At 44.5% G+C, this 12,401-nt stretch overlaps 1 protein-coding gene across 1 annotated transcript in view; it reads left to right on the forward strand.

Moving 5' to 3' along the window:
- The window catches only part of LOC105537682 (supervillin), a 137,990-nt gene extending 134,269 nt beyond the window's left edge, over nucleotides 1-3,721 (forward strand). Inside the window, exons 34-35 of the mRNA XM_011977333.1 lie at nucleotides 3,359-3,438; nucleotides 3,579-3,721. Coding sequence (XP_011832723.1) covers nucleotides 3,359-3,438; nucleotides 3,579-3,721 — 223 coding nt within the window. The remainder of the gene's footprint in view (nucleotides 1-3,358; nucleotides 3,439-3,578) is intronic.
- Nucleotides 3,722-12,401: the final 8,680 nt, after the last annotated feature.

Consider the following 12,401-nt stretch of genomic DNA (forward strand, 5'->3'; position numbering starts at 1 on the left):
AGAAAGGATGCTGGGCTGCTTCAGACCTCTGACAATGGATGCACCCCGAGGATTAGATCAGAAAGATGGACCTGCCAGGGGAAAGCGTCGGAGGCTTCTGTTCCTACCATCAGTACCACGGATGCAATGAGAGTGTGGAGCCTGCATGGAAATGCCCCACGGGTTTCACAGTGTCTAAAGCTGATCCTTGGGGACTAATAGAGAAGAAAGATTAACAGACCAGCATCCCTCGTTTCTAATACTGAACTGGCCTTTACTGAGCTCTTCTGTTGCACAGCTGGGATTGGAAAGGAAGCCGCAGGAGCAGAAGTGAATGCAAGCTAACAGAAAGGAAGGCAGCGCGGAGGACGCCGCAGCCCCAGCGCCCTCACAGTCTCAGCAGAGCTGTGGGGATTGTTCTTCACATCTGACGCCATGGGGTTCTGGAAGTCTCTTAAGGGATATATTGGAACTGACTTGTATTATTTGGAAATTGACATAAATTGTCTGTTGTTAAATCTCACTGAGTTAAGCCCAACTGTACCATCTGAACACCGTTTTAGCATTCATCCTGAAATGGCTGGAACATGATTTGTTAGCTCCATAAGGGTAAAGAAATATTAGCTGGGCGCAGTGGCTGATGCCTGTAATTCCAGCGCTCTGGGAGGCCAAAGTGGGAGGACAGAGTGAGGCCAGGAGTTTGAGACCAGCCTGGGCAACATAGTAAGACCCTGTTTCTACAAAAAATTAAACCATTAGCCAGGTGTGGTGGCATGTCCCTGTAGTCCCAGGTGCTCAGGAGGCTGAGCTGGGAGGACTGCTGCAGCCCAGGAGGTTGAGGCTGCAGTGAGCTGTGACTGCGCCACTGCACTCCAGCCTGGATGGTGTCTCCAAAAAGAAAAGAAAAAATAAATATTGAGCAACGACTGACCAAGAGCCCATATGGAAGCAAAGAAAAATAAAACAAGCCTAATTTTTAGTAGTAGTTTCTGCATATGGAAGACAGCAAATGGTTGAAGAGTGCATTTGGGATTGCAGGACTTGGTTAGTGTCAGAGCCCGTCCTAAAAGACGATGATGCAGCAGGACCCTACTTCTCCTTATGACTTCCTTTCTTCCTCCACGCTCACCCTCCGTGCTTCCTTCCTGAAGGAGGCCATTCCATTATTAAAATCAGGAACTGCAAAGAGCTAGCAGGGGGCATCGTTGGCCAGTGAGGACATCTAAGGTCCCAATGGAGAAGATTTTTTTTTTGGTTGGATGGGGTCTTTCCACAGATTCACATACGGTCATCATAACAGCCACAGCATCTGCTGAAGTCTATTTCTAGCATCATGTTGCACATTCCAGACCCCTCATTATTTGCAGTGGTCCACATTCATTCATGAATACTTATATTTACTACTTGTTCTTTCAAATACTTATTGAGTGTGTGCTTAGCTTAAGGGTCAATAGAACACAAATACACCTTATATCAAGGCTCTGATGTCCCAAGGGGCCTGCATTCCAGGAGAGGTGAAAATAATGATAATACACCAAGAGGTATAAATAATGATGCAGGGTCAGACGTGGTGGCTCACACTGTAATCCCAGCACTTTGGGAGGCTGACGCAAGAGGATGGCTTGAGCTCAGGAGTTTGAGACCAGCCTGGGAAACACAGTGAGACCCCATCTCTATACAAATATTTAAAAATTAGTCAATCATGGTGGGTGCACCTGTAGTCCCAGCTACTTGGGAGACTGAGGTGGTGGGAGGATCACTTGAGCCCAGGAGTTCAATACTGCAGTGAGCTATGATTGCACCACTGCACTCCAGCCTGGGCGACACAGTGAGACTTTGTCTCTAAAAATAATAATAATAACAGCAATGCAACAAGAACCTGTTCTGGGTGGAATTGTACCCCGCTTTTCCCCCCTCACCCACTCCCCCCAAAAAGATTGGAGTTCTAACCCCTAGTACTGCAGAATGTGACCTTATATGAAGATCCTCAGGTAATTAAGTTAAATGAGGTTTTCAGGGTAGGCCTAATCGGATCTGACTAGTCTTTTTATGAAGGGGAAATGTGGAAGTGGCAGCAGGCGTGCACAGAGGGAAGCCCGTGTGCAGATGCACGGGGAGAAGACGGCCCTCCGCAAGCCCAGAAGAGAGGCCTCAGAAGAAACCAACCCTGCCCACACCTTGATCTCAGACTTCCGCCCTCCAGAGCCGCGAGATGATAAAGGTTCTGCTGTTTAAGCACCCCAGTTTGTGGTACTTTGTCACAACAGCCCAAGGAAACTAATCGTGTCCAAAGGAGGGACTTCTGGCTGGAGGGGGGAGGGAGGGGAAGGAATCAGAGTGGCTTCCGGGAGGACGTGTCCTCTGAGTTGGCCTTGAAGGACTGGCAGGATTTCTCACTGCAACTGGACATCTGTCCTTCGGCTATCAGCTCCGAAGAGAAGATCTGGAAGGAGGAGAGAGAGAGGAGAGGCACGCCCAGTCTCCCACGTGTGGCACTGGCAGAATAAGGGCATAGCAAGTAGGGCCTCGAGGCTGAGATGACAATGCACAGAAGGAAAGTGGACTTGAATGTGGACAGGCCAGGGGACCCCGGCAAAGGGGCTCTTCAGATATGGGGATGACCCAGCAACAGCACCTGCGACTGACTCCTCTGGTCCGCAGGATCCCCAGGCCTAGTGCCTCCCGTTCTCATGGGGCCCGGGGTGTTTCCAGGGCTGGGGCTGGTTTCACAGCATCCTGTGCCCTGTGCTAGCACTTCTACCTCGGACCGCGGTGTTGAAACCATTAGAGGTGCTGACTCTGTTACATCCTCCTCTCCCTGATCTTCATGTAAAGGTATTTCTGAAATCTCCAGCAAAGGACATGGTACTTGGAAAATGGCGGACTTGGGTTTCCTACACAGCAATGCCGTTTTTAGTAGACATCAGTGACCATGTGGCAGCTCTACCAAATGCTGCTCTGATCTGATAAGCTGCTCAGGGAAACGAAATTGTTCTGTTGCACTGAAAATATGGAAAGGTTTGGAATCTTACCTCGCTGTTTTAAAGTATTAATATTTTTCGATTTTGACTCTTAAAAAAATCTTTGAACGGCCCTGGGAGACAGATTGGGCACGTCATAAACAAAAGACCAAGGCACACGAAAGTCACAGGATTCGGCTAAGACAACAGAACTGGGCGTGGCGAGGCCCTTTAAGGACAGCACCCAGATGTGGCTGTCCGCATTCCCCTGTACCTGATTATTGTTGAATAATGGAGGTAAACTGAGGCCCGAGGTCACCTCCTGCTTTAGGGAGGGCCTTAGGGAAGGGCAGGAGAGGAATCACAGTCCCCGCCCAAACCAGCTGCTTTCTCTGCATGATTTCATCACATCCTCGAAGGCAGCCCCGAGAGGCACCTGCTGTGCCCCTTACCGAGGACGGTCTCCGACATTCAGTTCTTCCTCATCCTCCCATCGCTGGTAAGAGACGCATTCCAGTGGGAGCTGAGGAACGAGACCTGCCTGAGAATGAGACCTTTCCTCATGAACACTAATTTTATCCAGGGGTGACAGGGTCAGGGGGAGATGTTTGCTGTAAATATCCAATGTCTCTCTAACAGATTTCTATCACGTTTGGTATAACCTGTCAACTGCCACCCTCCAGCTGGAGAAGCCAGGAAAGGAAATGCAGGGAATGGCCAGGGAAGGAAACGGAAGCGACAACGGAGAAACCTTTGCATCTGGCGCGGGGCAGCCGCGCTGAGGGAAGGCTGTGGTCAGCAAGTGGCGCTGTTGCTCACCGCAGAAGCCAAGGCTCCAACTCCAGGGCCGCCTCCAGCTCGCAGTCAGGATCTGCAGAGGAAGCATCTGCTCTTAGGCATGTGACTGGGCCAAGATTTTCCCCTAAAGATCCCAGGTGCCAACTCCAGCTCCATCCGGCTCATTTGTTTCCAGCTCAAGGAACCTGAACTCTACGATCGGCTGACCTGGGAACGTTCCCATTGCCCTGATGCAAGCAGTGATAAATTGTGCAGTGACATGAACGTGCCCAAGGGGGGATTCTGCAGACCACAGTTCCTCTTAGCCAGGCTTCCCTCTGCCTGCATGCACACGCTTCTACATTTTATTTATTTATTTATTTATTTTGGCTTCTTTAAAGCTCTTCCCTTTGCCAGTTTTGCCATCTATAGAATGAAGGTGATACCTTTCTTTGCCTCAATTAGTTAATGTCAGGAAAGCTCTCTGCAGATGAAAAGCACTAAATTCTATTGATCAAATATTTAATTAGCCACACTTGTGGATGATTCATAATCATCTATTCAACTTCCTGAATTACCCAGCAGAGAAAATGGCATGATTAGAAATATAATTTTAAATAGTGATTTTCATAGATTTTGTACCTGTCAAGGCTATGGGAGAATTTCTGAATTAGCATACCAGTTCCTCCCCGATTTTCCAAGGGCCTAAAGAAACGAGCTGTGTTCCCACTCAGCCTGTGGCTGTGACCAAAACTGCCCTCCTCCATCCACACCTGGCCTGGGGAGTAACTCAGCCGCAGGGCCTCAGTGGCAGTGTCCAGAGGGTCGGACCACAGTGCCAGGACCTCACCCCCTGGCCCGGGGCTGCCTCTCAGCCCTGTCAGGCCACAGCACCTCTTCTGCCTAGGGCAGTTCCTTCATGTTCTGTCACGTGCCTGCCCCTTTTCTGCCCTGGTAAGGACTCAGTGAGGAGAAACTAGGTCATGTAGGAGACACAGACACTTTCAAAAGCAAGACACCCGAGCAGCTCAGAGTGTAAGGACATTTCCAGGCATTTCCAGTTGCTTCGAAGCACAGTCAGCAACATGGCCTGGTTTGTCTTCAGCTCCGGGTTCCAACCCAACCGAGACTGTAGATTCTCGTTGTGCATGTGGCCTCTGAAAGCAAAATAGGCTTTTTCTTATTCCTTCATTCTGCAAATATTAGTGTAAATGCTATGCTAGATATGCAGGCTAAACTGGTACAGACGATTATCTTTGACTTTCCGGCAAAACATAATTTTCAAAAAGTGAAAAAAAAGCATCATACAGATAGATGGGAAGCACGTGTCATTTATGGTCCTTGGGAAGCAGGCACCAAGACAGAGCTAGATGTGCAAGACATTTATTGGGAGGAACATTTGTTGGGGATAAGAACAGTGGGAGGAAGAGGAGGCAGGGAGGGTTTTGGGAGAGTGCTGCAGGGCTGACCCCTAGGAAAGGAGAGGGGAAGGAGAGAGAATGGGGAGGAAAGAGCCTCTGAGTGAGGGGCAGCTCTGAGAAGGTCTGACCAGCCCCCAGGGAGCCCCAGGACAGAACTTGACCCTTCGAGGAAATAGGCAGGAATAGCCACGTTCTAGGATCCCCTGGTGGGCTCTGTCACTGGTTGGGCCTGACCTTGGCATGAAAGGTATAGTGCAGTGGTCCCCATCTTTTTTGGCACCAGGGACTGGTTTGGTGGAACACAATTTTTCCACAAACAGGGACGAGTTAGGGGGATGGTTTGGGGATGAAATTGTTCCACCTCAGATCATCAGGCATTAGATTATCATAAGGAGTGCGCAATCTAGATCCCTGAAATGTGCAGTTCACAAGAGGGTTTGTACTCCTATGAGAATCTAATGCCATGACTGATCTGACAGGAGGTGGAGCTCAGGTGGTAATCCTGGTTTGCCCGCTGCTCACCTCCTACTGTATGGCCCAGTTCCTAACAGGCCACAGGACAGTCCCCTGGCACCAGCTGGGACTGGGGCATGTGAATATCTTCATATCAACAGGAAACCCAGGGCCCCTGTATAACTCTGAAAAGATGAAAGGGTGCCTTGTACTCCTGATTAAGTCAGATTCATCTGAAATAGAGGAGCTCGGCATTTCTTGGTGGCTGGATAATCTTCTTTCCCTCTGGGCACCATCCTGGGGAAATGGATTATGAAATCATCTATATCTTCTCAATATCTAAGACACTTAAAGGAGAGTTAAGCCGATTTGCCTCACAAAAGGGAAAACCAGGCCAGAGAGTTCTTTTCACCATATTATGCAGGTTCTAAAAATAGCATTGCAAAGACTACAACCTCACTTAAAATTTCAAACAACGTAGGATTAAAACATAGACATCTCCCAGTTCTACATTGTCCATTTCATTCCTTAAGGGCGAATACTATTTGCAGTTTGGGGTGAAACCTTCTAGATATTTGCTCTGTATGCACCACACACATGTGGGTGCAATGATTTCCTCCATTCTGTGATGCCATCAAATGTAAAGCCAGGAGTGAACTGGTGCCACTCCTCGAGGCTACTATCCTCTCCCATTGCATCCTCTCCCATTGTGCCCCGAGTGTAGGCACAGCCCAATCCCTTTCTCCACAGCAAGACTGATCAGTTAAGTGATGGTTTGCATAGTGACATTTTGAGAAATACTGGCAGGAATTACATGACATAACAAGCCAGAAAATGAAACTAGATATTACACATTATTGCTCTGAATTGGACAGCCTAGGTTCATATCCCAGCTTTTCTACTTACTAATGGTCCGACTTTGAGAAAATTACCAAGGTGTCTCAATTTTCTCATTTGTGAAATGAAGATAATAATGGTACCTGCCTTATAGGATTGTTCACAGAATTCTATTACATACATGAGAAGAGCTTATAGCCATGCTGGGCAAGAATGAGAGCTCAGCAAATGTTAGATTTGTTAAACTCTTCAAAAAAGTCATATGTTATACTATAAGGCAGGGGTTGGCAAGCTTTTCTGGTAAAGGATCACATAGTAAATATTTTAGGCTTTGGGAGCCATATAGTCTCTGTCAAACTCTTCAACTCTGCACAGGGAAAACAGCTCCAGACAATACATAAGTGCATGCGTCTGGCATGTTCTAATAAAGCTTTATTTATGGACACTGACATTTGAATTTCATATAATGTTCACAAGTCATGAAATATTCTTTTTCAAAAATTTCTCAACCATTTTATGTAAAAACCATTCTTTACTCCTAGGCCATGCAAAATCAGGCAGTGGGCTGGATTTAGCCTACACGCTATAGTTCACCAACAAATCCCCTCTCCCCACCATCACAGGTGTCCCCACCATCACAGGTGTCCCCACCTGGCCACTTCTGCACCTCTCTTCTCCAGGTCCCCAGCTCCCTATTTTTGCTCATCTTTCCTCTGCAGGAGAAAGCAAAACTCAGTAACCACCTTTCTACTCAAGAAGAGCCCTTTTCCATTAGGACATAGGGAGCATGGTCCCTCTGTCTCAGCATCTACACTCCAGGTTGAGCTCTACCCTCACCTTTGCAAACTAGAGGGACCGGGGAAAATGATCACATGTGTTGTAGGTGGAAGCCTGCCCTCTGCTGGGGACATATATTTTGTATGCATAGCAGTCAACTGCTTGAGTCCACCAACTTCTTTAACTTGTCCTTTGGTAATTGACATGGTTTGGATGTGTGTCTCTGCCCAAATCTCATGTTGAATTGTAATCCCCCATATTGGAGGTGGGGCCTGGTGGGAGATGACTGGATTGTAGGGGTGGATTTCTCATGAGTGGTTTAGCATCGTCCTCTTGGTGCTATCCTTGCAATAGTGAGTGACTTCTTGCAAGATCTGGCTATTTGAAATCATGGCACCTCTTTCTCTCTCTCTCCTGTTCCCACCATGTGAGATACCTGCTCCCCTTCACCTTCTACCACAATTGTAAGCTTCATGAGGCCGCCCCAGAAGCAGATGCCTGTGTTATGCTTCCTGTAAAGCCTGCAGAACTATAAACCAAATACTTTTTTCTTAATAAATTATCCAGTCTCAGATATTTCTTTATAGCAATGCATAAACAGCCTAATACAGTAATGAGTGTTTCTATTATGTTGTTTCCAGGTTCCAGGTTTGCACTGTTACAAAGAATGCTGCATTTTCTCATAAAATCCTCAACTCTATGAAACGGGAACAATTTAATCCCATTTTATAGATGAAGGAATGGAGGCACAGAAAAATGAAGTAATTTGGCTAATCTCACACATGGTTATAATGGTTAAGGGGTCTGTGATGGTTAATACTGAGTGTCAACTTGACTGGATACAAAGTATTGATCCTGGGTGTGTCTGTGAGGGTGCTCCCAAAGGAGATTAACATTTGAGTCAGTGGGCTGGGAAAGGCAGACCTATCCTTAATCTGGGTGGGTACCATCTAATCAGCTGCCAGTGTGGCCAGAATATAAGCAGGCAGAAAATTGTAAAAACAGAGACTAGCCTAGCCTCTCAGCCTACATCTTCCTCCCACGCGAGATGCTTCCTGCCTTCAAACACAGGACTCCGAATTCTTCAGTTTTGGAACTTGGACTGGCTCTCCTTGCTCTTCAGCCTGCAGATGGCCTATTGCGGGACCTGTGATCATGTGAGTTAATACTTAGTAAACTATACATATATATTCCATTAGTTCTGTCTCTCTAGAGAACTCTGACTAATACAGGGTCCCTGGAGAATCTCTGACCTGCCCCACAAGTGTTTCTACATTAGACACTTTTATGCAGATGAGGGAATCTGCCCAGGACCTTGTCTGAGCCAGCCCACATGTGCACTGGGGGAAGTGGGGGTTGCCACAGGCAGTGGGAGGAACCTGGCCTCTTCAGTTCCTGTGTGGTGGCCTGGGATTCAATCTGTGAGATGGGGGGCCCATTAGCAGGACTCCATTTCACTTTGCTGATTTTTTTTTTTTTCTCTTTTCACCCAATAAAATCCTATTCTACTCACCCTTCAATGTGTGTGCATGCCTAAATTTTCCTGGTTGTGTGACTAGAACCCGGTTTTAGCTGAACTAAGGAGCAATATTCTGCAACACTATGACCTACTTCCAGGATACAACTGATTGACCTCCAAGGGTGGTCACTGGAGTCAAGATATTGTTACTGTTGTATTCATTTCCTTTTGTTACTTAATTGGCCTATAAGTAAGCACATGGCCCATGCTAAGCCAATCAGTGTCCTTTTCCTAGAATTTTGACCTGGAATCAAGAGACTGTTATAATTCAAACTCAGGTCTACTGGCAGACTTTTGGAGAAAAATTCCTCTGTTTTCAAAGAGAAGGAAGCCAGGGCAGGCAGAAAAATGGATAAACCATGAGAATCTTGAGGGAACTTAAGGCTTGGTTCCAAGCGTTCCGGAGGCCCAGATATACCCCAGACCTTCCAGAAGCTAAGTTGTTTTGTAAGAGTCCACAGTATATATTTAATCGATTCCTTTCTAAGTGCTTTTATTTAAAAAAGATTTCCTTTCACTTTTATCTGAGAGAGTTCTAAGTACTTTAAGTAAATTAATCATCTGGTGGTACTGTAAACATTATAAGAAGATAGCCATGAGGATGAGGACATTTCTCTGATGGCCACTGAAAGTTTAATAGGTTTGTAAACCAAAAATAAATTCCTAAGCTCCCCCCAACTGACAAAATAGATCCCTTATTGGCCAAGAAGACCCCAGAGAAATCTGAAAGATTGCATTCCTGCCATAACAGGAAGAGAGTTTGGACATACCTGATTATGTCCCCTCCCTTTTGGAGTTTAGGCAGAACTGACCATCATCAACATTAAAATAGAGATCTCAAGACTGAAAAAACAGACTATTTGTGGCAGTAAGATATCAAATTCCAACCTGACTCTGGTATAGCACTGCATGATAAGTGGCAGACCCTGAGAGAAATCAAAGTATTTTACTCCAAAATATATTTATTTGACATATTTTGAAATTGCAAAGCCGTCTTTTGTGGGGGAAATTTGCATCTGTATTGAATCTCCATGAATGCAGCCAGGCCTTCCCTTTCCAAGTCTTTCCTGGATCTAGGAGAGATTAACTAAGAGTCTGATATATTTTAATATCTGAAAAAAAGATATTTACCATCTAGTCTCTCTGAAGGTTGCTACCTATGAGACTTCATCTTCAAAACAAGATCTTTGGTCTCCATAAGCTACCTTATCTTAACTCAAGCATTTTTTTCTACTGACTTCAAATCTTTAGACAAAGCTTAACTTTTTCAACCAATTGCCAACCAGAAAATCTTTGAATCTACCTAGGACCTGTAATCCCACCCCACCTCACCCCCATCTCACTGCCCACTTCAAGGTATCCCACCTCTTTAGGCTGAACAAATATACACTTTCCATGTCTTAATTTAGTATTTTACCTGCAATTCCCATCTCCCTAAAATGTATAAAACCAAACTGTAACCCAACTGCTTGGGGCACTCTTTCTCAGAAGCTCTCAAGATTGTTCCCTGGGCCATGGTCACTCATATTGGCTTAGAATAAACCTCTTCAAAATATTTTACAGAGTTTGGGGTTTATTTGTTTGTTTGTTTTTTACATCAACAGGTTATAGACTCAAGACAGGTATTTCTACTGAAGAGTCAAAAGAAAGTACACTTAACAAACCAAGAAGCATACTCTATTAGCCATGGCATAAAAATAGACAAAAATAAAGCCACCAGTGTTGCAGAACTTTCCTTGTTAAAAATAAAGAGGGGGAAAAAGTAGAGAAGTAAAGAAGGAATAATAGATCCCAATCAACAGGAATAAACCATTTAAACTCCATTCTGTAACCTCCTGAGTTTTATGTAAAAAAGAAAAATCTATTTAGTTCTGATGTTAAAAAATGTCAACAGTAATTCACAAATTTTTTAAAGTCCTGAAAATATGACAAAGACTATTTTCATACTAAACACAACTGTCAAAAATGGAGATCTTACAGCTTAGCTGCAACAATAGAACCATACTGAATATTTCAGAATATTCTTATTGGTTAATCATTTGTGTTTATGATAAATTGTCACCAGCTCTCAGAAGTGACCTGTGAAGTCTAAGACATCGCCTGTGCTTTTTAGATACTAAAATATATAAAACTGTTGTGTCACAATTAAAGAAAGCAAAATCAAATTGCTGTTATTTATTTCTGTATGGCTTTTAATTTAAATTTGCTACTCAGCTCAAGATCCAACTCATATTTATTTTAGTTTTAAAGTCTACTTCATTTCACACTAATAGTTCACTTTACTATGAATATTTTCTTTACTATGTGAAAGGAAAATCTCTTGGCCCCCAAATCACTAAGCTAAAGGGAAAAGTCAAGCTGGGAACTGCTTAAGGCAAACCTGCCTCCCATTCTATTCAAAGTCACCCCTCTGATTACTGAGATAAACGCATATCTGATTGCCTGCCTTGGAGAGGCTCACCAGAAACTCAAAAGAATGCAACCGTTTGTCTCTTATCTACCTATGACCTGGAAGCCCACTCCCCACTTCGAGTTGTCCCACCATTGCAGACCAAACCAATGTTCATCTTACCTATGTTGATTGATGCCTCATGTCTCCCTAAAATGTGTAAAATCAAACTGTGGTCTGACCACCTTGGGCACATGTCATTAGGACCTCGTGAGACTGTGTCACAGGTGTGCATTCTCAACCCTGGCAAAATAAACTTTCCAATTTAACTGAGAACTATCTCAGATTTTTGGGGTTCACAACTGTTATTTACTATAATACGTATGTGTGTGTGTGTGTGTGTGTGTATACACACATACATATATAAAATCATATATGTACATATATATAATTCAAGTAATAAATACAAAACATTTTTGACAGGTACAGAAAATGGTCATTAATGTTTTCCAGCTGCCACATGGTATATCACCAAAAGAGCCACTGGCCCCACAGAATAAAGCAACACCTATGCAAGTAATCCAGCAGCCTTTCTGGACTGAGATTCTTTCAGTTCCATTAAAGCGTATAAGCCCTGGCTTATTCCAACTCTTACTGTACATACAAATTCCATACAACGAAAATGTTAAGAAAAAATAGGGCTTATATCATGTAGCTCTCCCTTTAATAGTACCAGCAGAATAGGCACCAAAGAATCTGCTCTGCTCTCCCCTGACCAAACCCTTAGGTCAAGGATGGGCAGTGGGGTGTCATGAAAGCCGTGAGCTTTATACACCCATGTTTATAGCAGCATTACTCACAACAGCTAAAACATGGAGGCAACCCAAGTGTCCGTCAATGTTTGAGGGATATGCAAAATGTGGTACAATAGAATGTCATTCAGCCTTATAAAGGAAGGAAATTCTGACACAGGCTAAAACACATATGAACCTTGAGGATATCATGCTAGATGAAATAAGCCAATCACAAAAAGACAAATACTATATGATTCCACTTATCTGAGATATTTATTGGAGTAGTCAAAATCATAGAGATAGACAGGAGAATGATAGTTAGATGGGGGCTGGGGGCAGGGAGGAATGGGGAGTGGTTTAAGAGATACAAGGTTTCTGTTTTGCAAGATGAGTGGTCTGGAGATGGATGGTTGTGATGGTTGTACAACATTATGCCACTGGACAGTACACTTAGAAATGGTTGAGACTGTAAATTTTATGTTATGTGTATTTACC

Source organism: Mandrillus leucophaeus, unplaced genomic scaffold (genome assembly GCF_000951045.1).
Source record: "Mandrillus leucophaeus isolate KB7577 unplaced genomic scaffold, Mleu.le_1.0 Scaffold178, whole genome shotgun sequence".
NCBI lineage: Eukaryota > Metazoa > Chordata > Mammalia > Primates > Cercopithecidae > Mandrillus > Mandrillus leucophaeus.